The sequence below is a fragment of the Scomber japonicus genome, chromosome 14 (assembly GCF_027409825.1).
Source record: "Scomber japonicus isolate fScoJap1 chromosome 14, fScoJap1.pri, whole genome shotgun sequence".
NCBI lineage: Eukaryota > Metazoa > Chordata > Actinopteri > Scombriformes > Scombridae > Scomber > Scomber japonicus.
Window position 1 is genome coordinate 21,233,385 of NC_070591.1, and position 21,589 is coordinate 21,254,973.

The following is a 21,589-nucleotide window of genomic DNA, read 5'->3' on the forward strand; positions in this document are numbered from 1 at the left end:
AGTAAAGGCAACTGGAGTTTTGTAGGGAATTTTCCATCATTAATATGCACTGGGTCAAAATTTGGCTTTGCGGTCATAGCAAGGCCTCACCAAATGATAGGGGTAGACACTGTCCCCCTTTGAGATAGTGGTAAGCAGTGTGTCTGCTCCTTTTGGGGAAAACAGGAGGCACTCTGATAGTGTTGCTATAGCAGCCGAGGTCAGATATGTGTTTGACTGTTAGTCCCTGCTTAGGCTGCTGCCCCCGCGACCCGACCCCGGATAAGCGGAAGAAGATGGATGGATGGATATTTTGAGGAACAAACAGGGTGATCTCATGAAAAGGCGATGTGAAAAGTGTATTGTTATAATAGTATACATGTGGCACTGTTGACCGACTCAGCTGGTGAGAGCAGAGATTGTGCACTTTAGATACAGCTGTGGGAGCTATCCATTTCCATCAGCCTGGCTGGCCACTCTGCCCGTTTCCTCTCTCTCCTCTCACTGTTGCTTGAGGAGGATAATGAGGGAGATGGTGAGTTGTGTAATACCACTAACACTTCACTGGTAGATAGATGCATTAGGTTTAGGCTGTGGTACTAAGAGATGGGCCCTCACTTATACTCATTACTCTTGATTTGGTCCAAATTGCAATTTAACAACAAATCAATCCTCTGGTAGCTCTGACCTTTGCTGTGAGGCTTTTACATTTCCCCTTACAGCACCTCTGTGACAGGGGATTGTAAAGCAGCCTTCCTGCTACTATTTTTCAAAGCTCCAACTGTCTAAGGGGCTGACAATGAACTCAGTAGCTTCTGGTCTTCTTTGTTATTGCATGTGTGGTGGTGACATTATATCTCTGATTAATGCTGCACAAAAAAGGAAAATTATGTATGTGTGTGTGTGTGTTTGTAAGGGGAGACAATGTAGAGCAGTTTTTAAATCATTTTCTGGAAAGTCCAAAAAGTACAGATAGCAACAAATAGCAAAAATTATATTTATTTATATACTTTGCAGCAGCAAATGTAGAATACTGCCTGGAATACGTTGGTCAACATAATAAGGAAATATCAATGAATGTATCTGGCAAGTCACAAAAATATTGACATTGTATTTAATTAGTTTTCCACCAAAATATTAGATTTTGCAATAAGCTGCAATACCCACGCACTCATAACTACAGTGGTATGATAAAAGATCCCCAATTGAAATAGTGTGTGTCAATAAATTAGTGGAAAGTTATTTTAATGTATTATTTGTCAATCATACAATATGAAACACATTTTCAAGCAGTTACCTCTTACTTTCAGTAACAGCTGTCAACCTGTAAACTTCTCTGCAGCATTTTTAATACTCTCAATATAACATAGGCAATGATGGTTTCAGTTTTTCCACAATGAAACTTAGTTTTAGCTGACCTACTTTTTCAAAGCAACACTGGCATGATAAACTGCTTCAGTTTGAGGCTATTTAAAATTGAATTGAACTGCTTTCATTATGAAGTGTCAGTATGCTTAACAATTCATAATATTGAACTTTATTTAACATATCACATCTCTCCATTTAATTACACAGATATTGAACAATACATTATTATACAATGTGCCCTTGTTTGAGTGATACCTTGCACCTTCTAACTGACCAGTCCACTGACCAAAAAAAAAAGGTCCATTTTGGATGCACAAAATAACACATGCATTTTAAAATGTCAGACCTTTTAAGTTTAAGTTAAAGTCTGACTTTAAAAGTTTTATCTTTAGAATACACAGCTCGCCAAAACAAAATGAAGCCATTTGTTTAAGACCTGCTACATTATACACACAATTACACTCTCTTAAAACAACAACTACAAAATGCCCTCTAAAGTGACCCAACAGTTGGGTAAAATACTCTCTAAGGTGCCTGCAAAAAAGTGAAAACATACCTTCTGTTGCCTAGTTATGGGTAAATCAGAATGAAATGCCCTATAGAGGGCCTCTATATGTGACAGTCTGTAATGAGGTGTCCTCACGGGTGCCCTTTCAGTGAAAGAAAGTGTGATAGTGTCCCCCAAAGGATGCCCAAAAGCGAGAAAACACAATAAGCCCTTTAAATGAAAAGGATGTAATGGTGTGCCCTATGAGTGAAGTCCTTCCAGTTGAGAACATGAGATACTGTGCCCTAGAAGATGCCCTTACAGTGGAGTTAACTGGCTGTTATGGTAAATATCAATGCATCCTTGGCTGACCTTTAGGACAATAAAGCCTTAAAAACATGCTGTAGCTGTTGTAGTTGATATTATTCCATTCAGTTGATCTTGATATAGTACTACTCACAGTCAGTGCTGTCTGAGCTGTAACCTTGATACTATGAGAATTTGTGAGGTAGGTCATACAGCAATTCTTTTTCACATTTAAAAAAGTGTATGGAGTAGGTTTTATTATGGATGCATTTTGAAGTAAACTACAATATGTAGGCCTGTCCAAAACTCTATAACTTGCTAAACAATATGCTAAATTGATTGTAGGTAGCTGGCTATATCAATACTTAGCCAGGTACTAAATATTTGGCACAATCAACCTTGTGGTATAGTAAAATCTTTTGAGGATGTCATTAGAGTATTCTTCATTCAGATAGTGTTTACAACCCTTTAGCTTGGATTAACTTGCATTTGTAGGGAGGGAGATTAGCACTGGGTTACCCCTAGTGATTATGGAATGCCAAGAAGAGCCAGAAAATTGAAGATGATACAAATGGATCTGCAAAATGCTATTAGGGGAAGCAAGGAATGAGATAAAGTACGTTTCCATTAGTCATTAGCAATTAGAGGGATGCCCAGTGTAACTTAAACCTCTGCTTTGGCATGTCAAAACGTTTTTTCAAAATGTATCCTGTCATGAAATCAAGGAGAGAACCTGTTGGGTAATCCTGCTAACAGAAACAAATAGTGAGGAGTGAGAACATGTTCCTTGGTAGGAGTGAAAAATACCTTACTAGTGTAGTTGTAGTGTATGTCAGTGCCTTTACCACCTCAAGGAACTGGAAAGGCTTGACAAATAATAGCGCTGCCTAATCTGTCAAGGATGTTTGCCAGTGCAATGGCATGGAGGAAGACAGTATTGTCACTGAATTTAAGGATGCTCCACTCTTCCTATGCTCTCCTTATCAGCAGTGTTGCTTTGCTTACAGTATGTGTGTTAAAGAGAATGATGTGGACATAGTCTTCCCATAGCTGACAACACTCCTCAAAATAAATGCTACATTGCCAGTGACAACTGCATTAGTCAAGCACTCATTCTCTAAATTGAAGCTCCCACTTTAGAAAGTGATGTGGAGAAGGACGGTTCTTAGATTCTTCTTCGGTTCTTCTTCTGTTGTCCATTGGGAGGGGCACCTCAATTGGTCGTAACCAGGTTATTAACTTATACAAACTTTTCTTGCTTTCTTGACAAGACTGTTCAAAATGTTAATTGTTCCACTTTTTACTACAGATGTGTTTGAGAAATAAACATAAGAAATGTTACACATTCCCTGTCAATTGTATTACAGAGATGTTTGCAAAGCAGAAAGCAAATCCTTTTTAATACAGAGGTTTTGTTTTCTTTATATTCTGAATCAACATATAAAATATTAAATGCGACTTGTTATGCTTATTTCCAGTTCTACATTTTAATGCTGGGACTCCACTAGAGTATCTTTGCATGATTCACAGTGAAAAAACAAAACAATCCTTATTTATCTTACACTGGCTTTTAACACACCCTCTCAGTTCAGCCTCTGTCTGAAACAGACAGTCTTAGCTCCCGTCTGTCTTAAGCCTGAGAGCATAATTCAGAAGGTGTTATTCACTCTAAAAGTGAAAATTAAATATTTAATTTATGCTGTGTTCAATCTTCATTTAGTCTGACCCAGTAATATGCTGATGCTTTCACCTCTACATGTATATCACAAGTGTTACCTTTATTATAATACCAATATTATTCATATATAGACCTTGTAGTTACAGAGATATACTATGTTTGTGTTGGGTATGTCATTTTTGAGCAGGACCCTGAGCCAGAGGCCTAGGAAGGAAGAGGTTACAGCCTCCCTCCTGAAGTGTTCAGGGTCAATAAGCATATACTAATTTTGGATGTGTCACTTTCAAGCTTGTTCACATAAAGGGAGTGATTGCTAAGGTTTTAAAATATATACTTCAAAATTTGTAAATTGATAAATCCAGCTTAAACAATAATAGAGACATAGAATTCAATAAACCTAAAGCATTGTAATACTCATAACATTAAGAGATGGCCAAAATTTGATTCAGGCAGACAGGATGTTCTAAGAGTGTCAAATGGAAGATGGAAAATGAATAGTATCTATTGCTGGATGTTGTGTCTAGTGGATTTGACATGTTCTTTTATGTGAAGTATAATGTCACCCTTAGTACACTTCCCTGCTCTGCCCATGTTTCATCACCCAACAGAGTTCAGACACATTGCAGGACAGACATGGATGTCTTAATGACATTTTGTCAAGCTGGCGGATGGTAGGGAGCATGGTGTATAATGGTGGATTGAATGATGGTAGTTTGTCTTTCCACTGACTGTCACTTTGGCATGACTCAGTTGTCACAGTGCTGACCTCACAGTCGAAGATGATGTGGGGATTGAGGTTGTAGTGAAGCATCATGTCTGCAGGAAGCAAAAAAAAATATATATATATACATTTATTTTTTCATTTTTTGATTTGTTTTTCCATGTGCTGCTGTTCAACCACAATCAGCAACACAGGATCATCAGAGATGCAGATTGTCTGATAGACAGTTAAGTGCATTTTGGTGTAGTGTTACCAGCACAATAGCACTGGGATCACTTTGTCAAAGGGATTAAATGGATTTACGTTTTTGGATTAGGATGTAACCAGCTGGGTACATTTGTGAAAGAAAGTGTGTGTGTGTATGTGATAGGGAGCTTGTTTTAATGGTCCCTGTCAGGTGATACTGCTGTTAGAGGAAAGCTTCTTTTCTTCTGAATATTACCAAATAAAACCTCAGTTGTGGCCACTAAAGATGGCAGAACTTGGATCAAGAATTACTTACACCACAGGACACAGTTTTCAGAAATGGTTGTAGTACAGCTCATTTATTATTTTTTTTATATACTGGATCTTTCAGAATTAGGAAATTGCTTTTGTGTCTACTGTACATCTAATTCCCCCATGTAAGGATTTAAGGTGTGTGTTGATCTCTCATTGTTAAGATTATGTTATTTAATAAAAGGATAGTTATAGTTATATACTGCATGCCTCTCAAGCTTTCTTTACATATCAGGATAAAAAAGCATTGTACCTTTAAATCAGATTTGATTTTTTTTTTTTTTATGACTTGTAATTAGAGGAAGGGAATCACTTTAATCCAATGCTAATTTTACAATAACCATAATACACAATCTAAAAATATCAAAATAGTGCTCTTAAACAGGTCCTTCATTTAAATGCAGTGCAATGAATACTACTGAGATGATTATTAATTACTGTGGTAAAATGTCTAAGTCAGTCTTTGGGGTCTTGACATAAGTAGATGGTCTTCATTTATTTACTTTTCTCTTCTCATGTGGTCACTTTGCAGCTACCAGCTTCATGCTTTGCTTTGTCAGAATGCTTTCTCAGCAGCGTGCTTCTCATCATCAAGCGACTTTTTGTGAACAAAGTGCACTTTCTATTCTCTTTCACAATAGAATCTCATTTATCTAGATATCCAAACCTTGGAAATTAGGAATGTGATCCACATGATACATGGATATGCATTTGTGTTGTCAATTTTAATGATTTTTTTTCAAAAATGTAAAACATTACATTTCCCAAATATTCTCCATTCCTGAAGGTCCTAGATAAATGAGGCACTACTGTAATTGGTCATGTGTGATCGACCACTATTTAAAAATGTCTGCAAACCAAAATTCACAAAATTGAAGTAAAATTGGTCATGTTAACTTGTCATGCTAGCTGACGCAGGGAACTGTTTCATTGTCTTGTAATTTGTTCACAAAATGATGATTTGGATTGGTTTTGTGCATGGTGTCTGATTTGGAAGGGGAACCAGTGGTGATGGTAAGTTTATTGGTCAAATAATCGCTTGAATCTGGGCAAGAAACCATTTTAAAGAGGTAGGAATTTGTTTTGTAGTGGAAATTAGGCTTTGATGCCAGTCTGACCGCATGGTTACAATAACTGAATTGATTTCAGGATCTTAAGACATTGCATGCTAGTGTCTTCATGATTTCAGTTCATTATTGTTGCAGTGATAAGTTGAACTTATAATTTGAAATAATAAAAGACTAATATTCAGTTTGTTCTTACATACCAATATACTGTGTGTACATATAGCCTCCGTATATACACACATATATGCAATGACTGACTGACTATTTTTGTTCTTTTCATAGGCAGGTTATGGGCTCTACACACCCATTTCATTGTTTTGCACGTTTCCAGTCACATCATTTTTTGTCAAATCAATTTCTTTTCCCACTGGTAGCATGATGTTTGCCACACCTGTTTGCTATTACCAACATGTAATTCTTCTCTCAGTCCCCTTTTAGTCGAGTGACATATTTCACATGGCAGTTTTTCTCACCTCCACAAACCTCACTTTGATTGCCAAAAGTAGTGTTAAGGCTAATTTCATTTTGTTGGCAATCTCCTTTTTGCATTGCCAATAGCGGCTCACTGGTTATTGCTTTCAGTACTGTGACAAAATCACCTGAATAGATTTCCAGTAACACTAGACCCCCACTGCTCATTCTGAAACCTTAGAGGCACTGCTTTACAACAGCCAACTCTATTTATGTAGGTTATTTTCTTTTGCTGTGCATTTCACCATAGGCAGTGTAGAACAGCTTTACTAAAAAAAAAAAAAGAGAGAGAGAGATAAAAGAAAGAAAGAAACAGCTCAGAAATTCCATTGAGTCTTCTTAATTATATAGTTGTCGATACCAAAAGTCTATCATGCTAAAAAAAAACAAACAAACAAACTTCAAATAAATGCAAGATTTGATGAGCTTAGCACAACATGATGAACCAGCCTCAAGCCTCAAGAAGATGTTGCTTTATAGCCCCTCAGCAGCTCATGGCTCATAATCAATACTGGTACTTCAATCTTCTAACATCAATGTTGGTTTTCTTTCTGCCACCAGCCAAGGATTGTTTGGGAGAATTTAATTCTTCAAGGTTATATCAAATATTCAGAAGGGCCAAGCTCATTCAGTTACAACTCTGTCCTGTATTCCAGGTCAGTGTGCGAGTCAAAGACAGGAAAGGCCTATGCATAAACCAGCATTTCCTCTGTAGGGGGTTACAATAGGTCACTTGCATGTGATGTTTAATGCCTTGCATGGAGACGACATGCAACGGCCAGTATTAGTCTGCATGCTGCTTAATGAATGTCTTCCTCTCTTTCTCTTTGCCTGTCAGTGCTTCCAGAAGACAACTATACCGAAGGTGGGTATTTTACTGCAATCACTGGTTTCCATTCTTGCAAAATTGTGTATGTCTACATATTTTCATGGGCGAGGCTCGTCAAACAAATGTAAGCACATTTTTTTAATGTCGGGCAATGGTGTTGGTAGTATTGAAGTGGTAAGTCTTATTAATCAGGTTTTGATTGTTCTTGTAATATTGGGCATTTATGTTCATTTTTCGAAAAGCCAAAAAACAAGCATATATAATTTTTCATCAGTTAAATTGTTCTTGGATATGGGATACATCACTTCTGTCACATTTCAATAATTATGTGTGTATATGCTGAACAAGATATACCTAAATTGTGTATTTTGTTCAGTTATGAAAGTCATAGATTTAGCTATGTAAATATATATAACCCATGATTCAACACTTTGTTTGTTTATTGGCCCAGTGGTGGTCCCAAAGGCCTCAAAATCCTGCTGGTTTTCTTTTCTACCAACCCATAATTGCATTTGCCAATATATCAGGTGTAAAACAGTAAGAAGTTTGATGGCCTCAATAACAAAAACAGCAGGAAATAGAGTCTAAATTATAAATGTGTCTTGAAAGTCTTTGGTGAGAAACACTGTAATAAAACAAATCTTTAAGGAGTGTTCCCTAAAACACAACCATCATTTTTTAGATTGCACAAACCACACGACACAGTAAATGGAGCAAAACAGAACCACGACTGTTTATTCATAAGTATTAATTAAGTTAATTAAAATAAATCATGATACTGATCAGTTGAATCAGAGCCCAATATTCATTACTAAGAACACTGAAATATTTTTACTAGCCAACATGATGTACTGCATTGTGTTGCTATTTAGTCATTGTGATTGCTATCATAAGCTGATGCTTGGTGATAGGCAACAATTTAGGAGGTATGCATTTTTTATGTGGTTGAAATATGAGTAATGCCTGGTTGGGAAAGTACTGACGCAGAGCTCTTAACCATTTCTAGTGAGACTCTTGACACAGTGCTATTGAAGGTTGAAGAATTCCATGGAGACAAAATGAATCATTGTCCATCTGTAGCTGAATACTCTCATATGTTCAAACACAGACAGTTTACTGTGGCAGATAGAAGAATTAACAGAGAGCCCTCAGTTATATTAGCTGGCTGCTAAATTAAAGCCTCTTCATATGACGATAGCTACCTAGCTGTCAGATTTGTTAATATCAAACGAATAACTACCAGCACTTCTAGGTTTAAGTGCTGGGGTTAAATTGCATCACTAAAAATATCATCACCTGAATGCTACTTGACTTGAGATGAGAGATGGAGCTACCAGCCTATCCAATCCAGTAGTATTCTCAGTTTATGTATTGATATGAGTCATTCATGTGCATATTTATTAAACTGTGTCAATTGAATGAAAATCCAAATAAAGTGTTGAAGCAATTTGTACTCAAAATGGTGCAATTGCCAGTTCAAGTCATATACTTTTTATACCTTTATGACTGTCTGAAGTACAATTCAAATGTTCTGTGGGTAGGTTGCATTTGGTAAAGGATGAGGTAAAACCGTATTCAGCTATATTTGCACAGGGATTTGCTACTTCACAGTTAGGTGGGATGATATTATTTGCACTTCTTATCTCGGTAAAAAAATTCAGCTTGAACTTTATATTTCTGAATGATTCCTAGTAAGTGACTGATGATGCATTACAACCTGCTTTGGTTGACTGAATGCTCATCATGGTAACCTTGTCTGTGCACCCTCCTCTTTCTTTCCGTCCCACTCTTCCCTATATAACCCAGCACTCAAGTCAACACAGACATCTACTCTGAAAAAGATGCCTGCTTGTCAGTGTCACACAGCTTCCCATGATCCCTTGTTCTCTGCTGACTGTGCTCTTGTTTTCCTTTAAGGTCCGGCACACCTGATGATGGGCGACCAAGGTATGATCTCTGTTCCGTTTTCCCGTCATTCCTCCATTCTCCCTCCTGCTCCCATTAATGCTCAGAAATGTGTGCGTCTCCAACTCTTGTGCAATGCTCAGGCTTGAAGCTTCAGATATGGGCTGTCATTTCACTCTTTTTGAATGACCTAGTTGATTTTCATTCTCCAAGTGCACTTTTTTTTTTCTTTCTTTCTTTTGCATATGACCCCTTTTTCAGGCTCATTTGGCTTTCTATTCCCCACTCTTGGGGGTAGCTGTGTCATTTCCCTACATTTTTTTTTCTTTTTAATTATTCACATCTACTGTACATCCAGATGTTTATGATAATATGGTTAAAATAAAGGGACATTCACATTAGCATTTCTAGGGTATAATGCATGGTGGTAGAAAATAGCTCACTGAATTTATATAATAAACTTCATATGTCCTCGCCAATTTAACGCATGTTGCGAGCGTCTGCACAGATGGGTTCTACCTTTCTACCTTCATTTTTTCATTTGTGTGGCTACTGCATATCCTTATCATGCAGCACAGCAGGAATGTGAAGTATCGCTCTTCTCTTTCTACTTTCTTTTGTTCGTCCCATTTACAGTCACACATTTCCTCTCTTATATTTGCACATATATGTTGCCATCAAGCCTCTTTCTCCTCCTATCCTCTGTCCTTTTTCCAACTTGACCATGACACTTATTGGTGGTCTCCTCTCCTTTTGTCCTCTCTTTTTGTCTGGAATCTGCTTTCTTCATGGAACATTTCATCAAAACTCATAGGTAAAAGTAAAGGTACAACCATTTTAATTATCTGAATTCATGAAACGATTACAGCAATGTTTGTGGCATTATATACTCATCCTGAATAAGTATATAAAGTCATTGGCATTTAAAAAAAACAAAAAACTTTCTCAACTATTATTGAAAACTTTTCAAGGTAGGTGCTGCTTTTGCTTTGCATTCACACATTTAAGCTGTGACACCTGTTTATTTTCTGCTTGATGCATGGGAATCATATATGAGACTCACATGGGCATATGAACACAATAGCTTCTGTCCTATTTCCAGTACAACACCATCATCCAGGGGTAACTACACTCTTTTTGATAAATAATTGGTTCGGGGTTATGGGTGAGGCTTGATCATAATGTTGTGGGCCTCCCATCCTGGCTGTGATCCTCACCTCTGCTCCCTGTGGGGTAAGTGGACTTCTGATCTTTGCCATTTGACTCTCCTCCTCAGGGCAGAGAGGGAAAACTTGGCATCTAAGGTCCCTACTGAGCATTCAAGGTAAAACTTTGATTCTTTCAAGTTGGTTGATCAAGCAAAGCAAAAAATGTAGCAAGTCATCCTTAGCTTGCTGAGGTGTGGGAAACTTAACTGTCAACTTGTGTAGTTTAGCAAATAGATAGTAGAATAATTCAGGATACTTTTAACATTTGTAAGATTATGATGTTCAGGTGTTCTACCTACATTCTGAAAAAAAACATTAATTGATTTGCTTGCTCTTGTTGCTTTGACATATACTATGTTATTAGCTCTACTAGCTTTGCAAATTCTAAAGCAGTTTTACAACCTTTTTTTGTTCTTAACATCAAATAGAAACTATTGTATCATGTTGAATACTATCTGTTATCATACTTGTGAAGCATCATCTGAACAGGTAAGTCTCCAAACTGTGCTGTGGATGTAAAGTGTAGGACTTTGCTTTCTTTAGTGTGAAGCAGAATTGCAGCTATTCTAATTTCAGATATCCAGCTGCTAGCTTCTTTGATATATGTACATAAAACATTTAGTACCACGTGTTTCTCACTAACACACACACACACACACAAACACACACAATTAAATGATTTCTCATGATCAGTTATGTTTATATAAGTGTATGTGTGGGATTTGTAATTGTCTGTGTTCTAAGGTAAGTGTCATTTCTATAGTCTAGTAGTTGCTTATGGTTCTATACATTGATGCATACACATTGGCTTTACATGCACCCTCCCAGAGATATCCCTATAACACTATAAGAATAAAACCTTCACAGCTTATCAGTGGCTTCATTTGAAGGTTTGTCCTGATACATTCTGAAGGAGATTCACATGAGGATTTGAAGACAACAGTTTTAACATTGTGACATACAGCAAATGTAATTCCATATTGCATTTTTGACTTCAAATGAGAAAAGTTATTACTGTAGGTGATTCAACAACTATTATTTTTTTGCAGCTAGAAGGTTTCCTAAAATCCTTCGAGTACCTGACTTGTTATAAGTGACCCAATTATGTTGAAAAAATCCCATAAATCACTACTCTGTGCAACACTTAATGTAAATTCAACTGCCAATTTTCCAACTGTCACAGCATTTTGCCGCATGAAATATATCCATGTCTCATTATGCATTTGTGTAAATACTTTATATACAAGGACACAAGGCTAAAATTATATAGTCTGTGACAAGTGTGTGTAGGTGGTTGTAGCATACAGTACATGGCTTCATATACGCCCACAGGTTTTTATTACACTAAACCAAACATGCTTGTATGTGGCAGAAGGCAAGCCACAGGGAGAGATTTAGACAATGCTGATGAGGCACAAATCTGACATACGTAGCACAGTGCTTCTAATTTAGGCCATGCTTAGTTGTCTCATGTGTTGTACAGTGTGTAACCTACACAGTGCAGTTATTTGCGTGTGGTCACAAACAGATATCCCCACTTGAGTATTAAATCTAGGAGTGAGGACAGTGCCTGTATTCATTGTCTGCGTTAAGCCTCAGAGAATGTTGTGTATTATATTGGCCCCCCTTGAGGTCCTCTTTTGTCATGTTAACCACTTGTATGGTTTATCCTCTGTTTCATGGCTGGTCCTTTGAGGATGGGCTAGTTTATGTGTGCTGCTCTTAGCTGGTGTACTGACTGGATTCCTAAAACCTTGTTTCCATCCAGTTCAGGGCGTACAGTAGGATAAGTCATAATACCGCTGGCACACAAATCACCCGGGTATTTAATTGCTGTCAACACAATGAACTGCCATGTGCAGCTTAAGAGGAACTGCAGGCTGTGCAGACAGGCTTACAGGTACAAATGGGCTATTTCTAAATTAGTATACTTTCTAATGTAATTGCTTTCACTTTCTGAAGATGGAAATTGTCCCTTTTTGTGATACCCTGCATATTCCGGGGATTTCTGTGAAGTGGGCAAGCAGATCCCTTTCCTAGCTTGTTTGCTCATGATGTGTTGTCAAATTAAATGGATGCAAAAAAGCACTATTTAAAACATTTTTTATAAAACAGAAAGCCAGTACAACAGGGCCTTTAAGTGGGTGTCACACATGACTCACACTGCACAGGCATTCAAAGAGTAAGTTTGTACTCATACAGCACCAATCATCTTCATAGCACAAGGGCTGCTGTTTAAGTCTGTTGGCATATTTTTATGTCTTATAATTATCTGCTAGTTGCATGAACTGATGTGATCAAATTATCAAATGTGACACATTAATAGTCATAGCTATTGTAGCTGTAGGAGCTAACAAGGTGTGGATATTACTCATATGCTCACACACCAAATCCATTGAGGTTTGCAGGCTTTAATAGTACAAATGTGTGCAGCTGACATATGTAGAACAACAATTTGTCAGTATGTGTGTTGTAGTGATAAATGTACGTGTGTTGTTTATATGTTTTATGGATAAAACCCACACATAAGATGCAAAAGACAAGACAATGCCAACAACACAATTTTCTTTACACATAGCAGCATTTACATTAGCATTAGAAATATGAATAAATCAATAATATGCATACGTGAATATGCAAGATATATTTAAGCCAAATGTCCATGATAAAACCAATGTTGTAAATCTCTTGAGATAAACGAGTGCTATTGCTCAGTTCCACTGCTAGTGTCATACAGTAGCCCGTTTACTTCTACACAAACTGTGATAGATGCTTTTATATCCAATATTATGCAAACTTTTGCCATCTGCATGACTACAAAGCTCTTAATGACACATAATTTCCATTTTAACATCTCCATCATTTGTTGCTTAAACTCACATGAAAAAATAGCAACACTGGCAGCATATATGATTTAGCAGTATTCCAGGCCTTATAATGTTCCATCCTGCTATCCAGCTTGCTCTGCTTAAGTTATATTCTCTGTGACTTGTTTGAAAGGATTACACTTACCATCATCAGCCATGGTTTCAGATATTGCTTGTGTGTGTTAGTTGTTTCTGAAATATGTTGCAACTAGGATTTGTATCCAAGTCTCACATTTTACTGGTGAGAATCAGTTAAGTAACTTTGATGTCATCTTACAGCCATTAAATGAAGATGTCATGGATTTTAAAATGATCAAAGAAACCACAAAAAACAGTATTTGTTGTAATCCTAGTTCACTGATAAAATGCCAGTGTTTCTCAGACTGATTTCTGGCTTCAGTTGCTTCTGAAAGCACTCGCAGCACACTGGCCTGCAATAGAGGAAATAGCTTTGATACTGAGTCGTTTCCATTGTTTGGTGTGGTCTGGTGTTTTACAAGTGACCCCACGAGGGTTGCGTATGGGAGTTAAGAGTGTCAAAAGAGCAAGTGAAGAAAATGCAGTGGAGCAGTGCAGGTTGGTTAAATTTGGGCTCGAGTAAGAGTTTCACAATCCCTCGTTCCTTTACAGTTAGATTGACAGGTTTGTGAGACAAGACATACAATTTGCCAGCTGTCATATTACTGCAACATACTTTTACATCTGTAGAGGTACATGTCAGTCAGAAACAGTGACTGTTATGAAACACAATGAAAAGGGTTGTCACACTATTATTACTGGATATTTGGATCTTACTTATAGTATATTGGATTGAACCAAAAGTAGCCAAGGCATGTTGAACCTTTGCAATGAGAGTCCAACAAGTTCTTTTAAATAGTGTCAGAGTGCACCTTGTCAAGACTTGTCTGCTTTCTATATCTGACAGGTAACACGATACCATGTGGTGTGTATTGAATCAACAACAGATGTTGCCTTTTGTTGCTTCATATGAAACCTGGAAAACTGTCAGTGAAATTCTTTCAGCTCCATTGATTCCAGCTAGATAACAATTGCTCAGCTGTAACATTAGATATTAAACAGGTCTGTCCGTCCAGTCATATTCTTTTTGAGTAAACACTAATCTGCCAGGTGAATGGTATGGTCAGAATTAAGATAGCCCTTACTGTAAGTGAGGGTGCTAATTTCTGACTGTGTTGATTAATACATTTCCTACACGGCATACTGAGAGTTAATAATAATAATAAATAATAAAAACAGTGGGTGGTTATCTGGACTCCCATTGTGTAAAATGTCAGTGGAATTGCTTTTTGAGAAGCTGACTCAGAATTACCAACAAAAATCAAAACCTAGTATAAGGTTGGTTCGTGTATGATCATTTGAAACACCAGATACAAGTTGTGACACTCGACTGAGGTGACTGGCAAGTATAACTTCATCACTCAGTCAGGGACAGACTTTGGCATTTGTAGGAAAGGCCCTGCTGTTATTATCCAGCCAAAACTTCATTGAGTTTATTTTTTTTTATATACTTTATTTTTGGATAGGGACAGTGCATATTGATGAACATCGATATTAAAACATCTCTGTAAATATGCCGGATTATAGCAAAGCTGCTAATTTGCATCCGTAGTCCCTAGTCTTCTTTGTCTAGTCTTGTCTGAAAACCCCAGTGCAGGAGTCTGACTGAAGCTCATATTGCATAAAGACGTCTTCTATTAAGCCTCTCTTGTCCAGCAGCCTAACTTTCCAAATATGACCTGCCCTTATATTTTAGTGTTGTGTTGTAATTTCTGTCATAAGTCGATTTCACATATTTATATATACATATGAGCACACCAGTCCTGATTCTCAGGACATTGTCACAGGAATCACAGGTACTAGTTTCAAAGTTAAGCGTTCAGGCCCAGTCAAAACAATGGTAAATGGACTGTACTTATATAGTGCCTTTCTAGTCTTTACGACTATAAAGGCCTGCTCATCAGGGGGAATTTAACCATTCATTCTCATTCATACACGGTTGGCGCAGCAACAGGAGCAATTTGGGGTTAAGTGTCTTGCCCAAGGACACATCGACAGGTTTGTGAGACCAATTGGAGGACGACCGCTCTACCTCGTTAGCCATAGCCGCCCCAACAATGACAAAACAATGAAGCTTTGCTGACCTGCTGTGTTTATCCAGCACCAGCTGCATGCAATAAATATCATCAACATATACCCATCCACTTGCTGTGAATTCTTAGGAAAATTACCTGCTCTATTCACACATGGGCTCAATCGGACATTACATGGACTTTGTACTTGGGAGCTGGCAGGGTAAAGTCTGTTTAATGTCCGGTCTGACTGATTCAGACATTTGCGTTCACACATGCAGCTCCCCTGGATAAAGTCTGGAAAATTGCAGGGTTGCAGTGCATATGTGAAAGTGGTTATAGTCAAACGGCTCTCTAAAGATAATCTCACTAAGAAATAGTTCAAACATGGAGGTAAAAAAAAATGTTTATCATTGCATTATCTGGCAAGAGTCAGAGTTTTGCTTAGTTAAAGGTTTTAAGTCTCAGCAAGTATTTAGAAGTACTCAAGAGGTCACTTAAGCATACCTTTATTTTTGCATGGAGAAGCAAGTGTGTTGATGACCAAACTATTTTTTAAAGCTCATCCCTTACTTAAATATGACAGTCATTCTGCTAAAAGTGAGAAAACTCCTCCCTTGAATATCTTAAATGCCACTAAATACTCTTGTCAGCTACAGCCAATAAACTCCTCTGTGCTGATACCAAGAAGTGTTAATGTTGCTCTATCTAAAAGGAATTGGTAGACAACCACACAAACAAAGTGTCCACATTGATTTGCATTGAGCCAAGTGAATGCCACTGAAATGCTATTAAAACTAATTTCACACATATGATTACTCATGTTCTCTCATAACAATAGTGTGAAAGAAAATTATGAGTGTGGGGGTGAAATGGTGATGAATAACTGTTGTTGCAATAACAACAAATTCAGCTCACCCACGTGAAATTGGAATGTGATGCTCATCCATCCACAACACTTGCATTGGCACTGAACATAAGCATTGGACTTACATCATGACCTGAAATGTCCACTAATTCCCCACATCGAGGCTAATAATATAATCTAAACTAATGGGAGCATTACATTATCTACCGACTATAAGCAATAAGCCAGAGCCACCTGGTCTCTGTGTGAAGGGTGAAGCCAATGCACAGTGCCAGTTCTATTGTGGGTGGTGCCCTAGGTGAGATCTGAAAATGCACCCCTTACCCCCTCCAAAAATTCAAATAGGGGTTTCAAAATAATGTTGGAGATTAGTTGATTTCTTATAATACCTTAATATCAAATTCCCTGAAATCACCTTGTCTCATCCAATTTCAACTATTTTACCCTTACCAAGCCAAGGAGAAATAAAAAAAAGTTTAATTAGGCGAGCGAGGAGTCCAAGCTGGTTTCTTGGACAAAACTGCATTTCTGTGGGAGGAAAAGAAATAGCCTACAGTATCTGAAATATGAATCTACTCAACGTGATATACAGCAATTTATTGCACAGAATCCCAAATACATTTGCAAGTGATGATGTTAGGCTAAAACTCCAGGGGAGACATAAACTCCTGTTACTTAGTACATGGTGAAAATAAAAAGGCCTACATCTGAAGGCCTGGTTCTCTTATTACTGGTTCTCGTATTACTCTTATTATCGGTGTCGGTCCGGCAACACAGAGCTATCAGGACACTTTGCTGCATTCATAGTTGTACACACACGTGCAGTCACTCTCTAGCGCGCGCTCTTGCTTGCACGCTCCAGATTCTGGGAGATTGGATCTTATTTGCACGCGTCAAGGAGCCGCTATCAATATTTGGGAGAGTTTAAATGTCTGACTTTGCAGTAAAAACACAGATATTTGCACGGGCACTGCACTCGTATACAATTAATACACACACCTATGTACTGTACATCCACAAGGAAATGTAATACACTGCCTGGCCAAAAAAAAGTCGCTACCAAAAAAAAAGGTGACACACTCTAACATTTCGTTGGACCACCTTTAGCTTTGATTACGGCATGCATTCACTGTGGCATTGTTTCGATAAGCTTCTGCAATGTCACAAGATTTATTTCTGTCCAGTGTTGCATTAATTTTTTGCCAAGATCTTGTATTATATAATTAGTTAGCATATAATTAGGTGAGTAAGTCGTAATTAGCGTAATAAGGTCCATACTGGGCCGAAGATGGTCCACCATGTACAGTGAACCGCCTATAGGCTCACCCATGGCCCATATACCCCACTACTCTCCATGGTGAAGCATAGCATGTTAGTTATGTTGAGATACCTACTAGTGTACCTGCTCATACATACACAGTCAAGGGACAAAAGAATACCTACACTTCCTAACAGCCCTTTGGTGCTCCATGGCTTTATCAACCATAGCACCATGACATCAGAGGAGAGCGAAGTAGGACACAAGCCATTTTGTTTTGTTGTGCTTTTTTATTCCCATCCTTACCCAAGACTTGTTGTTCCCATCCCTTTAGGAATTTAATGTTTTGTCGTTTTCTTTCAGATGTTAATCTTTATTCTTAATCTTTGCCATGGAGCTCTTTCTTAAAAAAGAAACATGGATATGTAAATATTGCAACAAAGTAGAAAAAAATTGCTCTGATTTATGTTTGCGATATGCAGGCGGGAACATCGTGGTAGTTAGTTACAGTAGCAATTTTATTGTCCACACTATGGCAAAATGTCATATGGAGTTCAGAGATTTCTTTGCACTCACAGCTTACTTACTTCATACTAATTTACCTTTTTCATGCCGGCACTGCCCAGCGTCCTTGTTCTGTATACCACCCCAGGGCCATCAGTGTTTGTGACAAACAAGGTAATTGTACTTGATGGGTCACAGAGGCAGTTTTCACTGCAACAGAGATGAGGAAACAGACTCTTTTGCAGTGCAGAGTAAAAAGGCCTGTAATTGCCTGGAGTGAGATTTGTGTATCTTGACATGGCAGATTGGCAAGACTGCACTAAAGCTCCACAGATTAGTACATTACCACAGATTCAGCTCCTGAGGGGGAGGCAGGAAGACACACAGAGAGAGTGAAGGACTTAAAGCAGACAGAGAGAGGCATTTAAAGAATGAGCACAAGGAAATGGGCAGAGAAAGGGAGAGGGGTACTTTGTGGAAAGAGAAGCATGATAAAGTGGGATTATAAAACAGAGGCATGCGATTATAATAGACACTGAGGGAAAATAGTGATGGAGTGAAAGAAGAAAAAAACAGACTGTTGCCTGAAGTTAAATGAGAATGTTTTCTTTTTGAAGAAAATTAAGTTTATTTGTTTCGAGCAAACATTTATTTTCATACATCAGACCTGCCTGCCTGGCTCCCTGATGGACATGTTTTGCCTCTTTGTGCCAGTCTCAGCTTCATGGCCGGCATCCTCAATCAGATAGTAGCATCCCTTCACATCTCCAAACTGTCATAACAGACAGTTTTTCTGAAGTTGGAGGCAGGTCTCAACACAATTCCTGTTGTCTTGTGTAGATCATCAATGATAATAAAATCCAAGAGTCAACTTTGGATTAATATTTATCAATGCCTTTTCCAAAGAATATTTATTATAAAGGATGACACGTGTATAATTTTTTCCCCAACCTAAAGAAAGGGCGAAGGAGAATGTAGAATAAAAAGGTTGGATCAATATGAACAAGGCTCATCTGGCTCGTGGAAGGAGATCTGCTCCAGATCAATACTGTTGGTCGATGCCAGTGAGAGACTGCAGTGATGAAAAACTCTATTTCTTGGCCCACAGAAGTGAGTGGATGAATCTTAGCAGAAAATAGATAAAAGGGAGATACCTATACCTCATCTGTTCACTGTGAAATGCATCCTTTGCATGTTGGTTTGTTTAGTTATATTTCAGCTTTTAGATCATGGATTATGACCATTTTACAGGCTTCTACTGGTGGAATGGTGCCAGGTGTTGTGATGATTCACTGTATAGGGTATGAAATCACGTTTATCCTTTTGGCTTGTGTTATAAAATGAAATAAAATGTACACAATACATGTTTATAGAGCGACGTATAGTGCTGTAGTGCTGCTTTGTGTAGGTGATTTATGAGTGCAAGCTAGTGGCTTAGCTACCTTCTAAGAGATTGTGATTCCCTACATCTTTAATGGTTCATTCATCTTCTGCCATTATAATATCAGCAATATGTTACTTTGGAGAAGAGGGATCCAGTGTGATTCATTTATATGGAATCAGTCAAATTTCCCTGTCTCTCATTGTGACTTTATACTGTTCTATATGGAGATAAATACAGGTGATTAGTGTCAGTTGTGACAAATGTATGTTTCATTAATCAGAAATAAGACCAAGATTAAAATATTTTGTAAATCTATTGTGGTCGTCACAGATGCATTTATCTGTCCAACAATGAATACCCTCCTACTTGAATAAATGTCAACTTTACAAATACATGCAACCCATCTTAAATGAATGTCATGAATTCCACACAGACTATATTTTCAGCTTTTTTATTTTTTGGCCTTGACTTAAAAAAAAAAAGTGTGGATGTGAAAGCTAGTGGATATGTAGCCTTCTCATCCACTTCATAATCTTCAGAGCTGATGTGGTAAATATATTCATAAATGTTTTCATATTTAAAACAATCACTAAAAAAGTAATACATGGGAAAAAAAACCCTTCTAAAACCACTAACAACAATGTGGCAGAAAGTTACCTAAATGTTATTATCCCTTTCAGCATGGTAGTGGGTGTGACTGAGCCACACGGAGTCAGTCCCATGAAAGGCAGTTGTCCAGTTCCATTAGGGGAAGTGTCTGTCTCTCCTTTAAAACTAGTGCTGGAATTGTCCTTTTAAGCTGAAATGCTTTAAAAGTTTTTCTTGGCCATTTATTTACAGATGACACATGGATTTGTTTATATGTTAGAGTGTGAAGTTTTTAGATTTATCTTCTTATAACTCCAACTAGATTACCGTAATAGCTTTTAAGCACATCCATGTGGATTTACCCAGTAGAAGAATGGCGCAAACATTAAAGCAACATGCATTTTGGATTGAAGGATGGTAGAACAGTCTCCAAATATAACCAAGTCAACAATTTGACATGAAAACCATGGGCAGGTTGTATTTCTATGTAAAACTTGATATAAGTATGCATTTGTGATCACAGTTTACTTAGACTGGTATATGTTAGAAAATGTACTGTATCATGAAGCACACATTTGTAACTTTTGGAACTGATTAAGTACACAAAAATAGCAGAACCAGTGAGCCTTTGGGAATCTCTGTGGTTTATTTTAATTAGTTAATGTTATAAATTAAATCAGAACTTCAATGCTATCACTCAAGTGATACAATATTTTGTGAATATTTTTGTCAGACTGGCCAAACTCAAAAGTGCATGCCTTTTCAATGATGCATTGCGAGGAAATGGCAAGGCTCCCTGTGGGAAATTGAATAGTCCATTTCCAATCGAGTGTGCCCTGGAAAATCCATGGGGGTCAGTGACAATTTGTCTCAGGAGGTCTGCACTGAGAGTCATTACGCTCAAGACCAACATGTCCCGAGGGACAGAACCATTCTTTAAAGGGGACTTGCATTCCCTTTTGATGTAAAATATTTCCCTTCTCTCCTTGTGCTGCTTTCTCTTGCAAACAGGTATGAATATTTTTCCTCCGTTCAGAGGAGTAATATATGAATTGCAGGTTGCATAACAGAATATTAACACACAATACAACACGTCCTCTATCATATTAGGCAGCATCTCATTAACCTCTATTTTTGGGTATCTCATCTTTGTTTAACAAATTGCTCATGTCCCTTGATTAATTATAAGAAAAGAAGCATATCAACTCCACTGTGGAGAGAAATTTTGCTGCGGCTCAGATTAAAGGTTTCATGAATTTTAATGGGCAAAATGTGCTGCTATCAATCAATATAGTTTGCTCATGTTTTAGCAGGAGCAAGGTGACTGTTAAGCTAATGTTTTGTGATATGCAAATCTGAGATAATTTTCTCAGTTGCTGTCGTATGACTTCATATCTTTCATTCATCTTTACTCGCATTTGCTTGTTAACCACACATACCTTGTGTAATTGGGGATCTTGGTAGGCTAATCAGTTCCTCTGAGAAAGTCATTTAAGGACATCCTGGGTTTGCT

The 21,589-nt window shown here is 37.7% G+C and overlaps 1 protein-coding gene across 2 annotated transcripts in view; it reads left to right on the top strand.

The window, feature by feature from the left end:
* LOC128373367 (neurexin-1a) overlaps positions 1-21,589 on the top strand; it is a 257,924-nt gene that overhangs the window by 11,981 nt on the left and 224,354 nt on the right. Inside the window, exons 2-5 of one of the 2 annotated variants that reach the window (XM_053333666.1) lie at positions 7,423-7,440; positions 9,322-9,351; positions 10,124-10,135; positions 10,586-10,633. In XM_053333666.1, coding sequence (XP_053189641.1) covers positions 7,423-7,440; positions 9,322-9,351; positions 10,124-10,135; positions 10,586-10,633 — 108 coding nt within the window. The remainder of the gene's footprint in view (positions 1-7,422; positions 7,441-9,321; positions 9,352-10,123; positions 10,136-10,585; positions 10,634-21,589) is intronic. The other variant, XM_053333665.1, reaches the window with a different exon arrangement.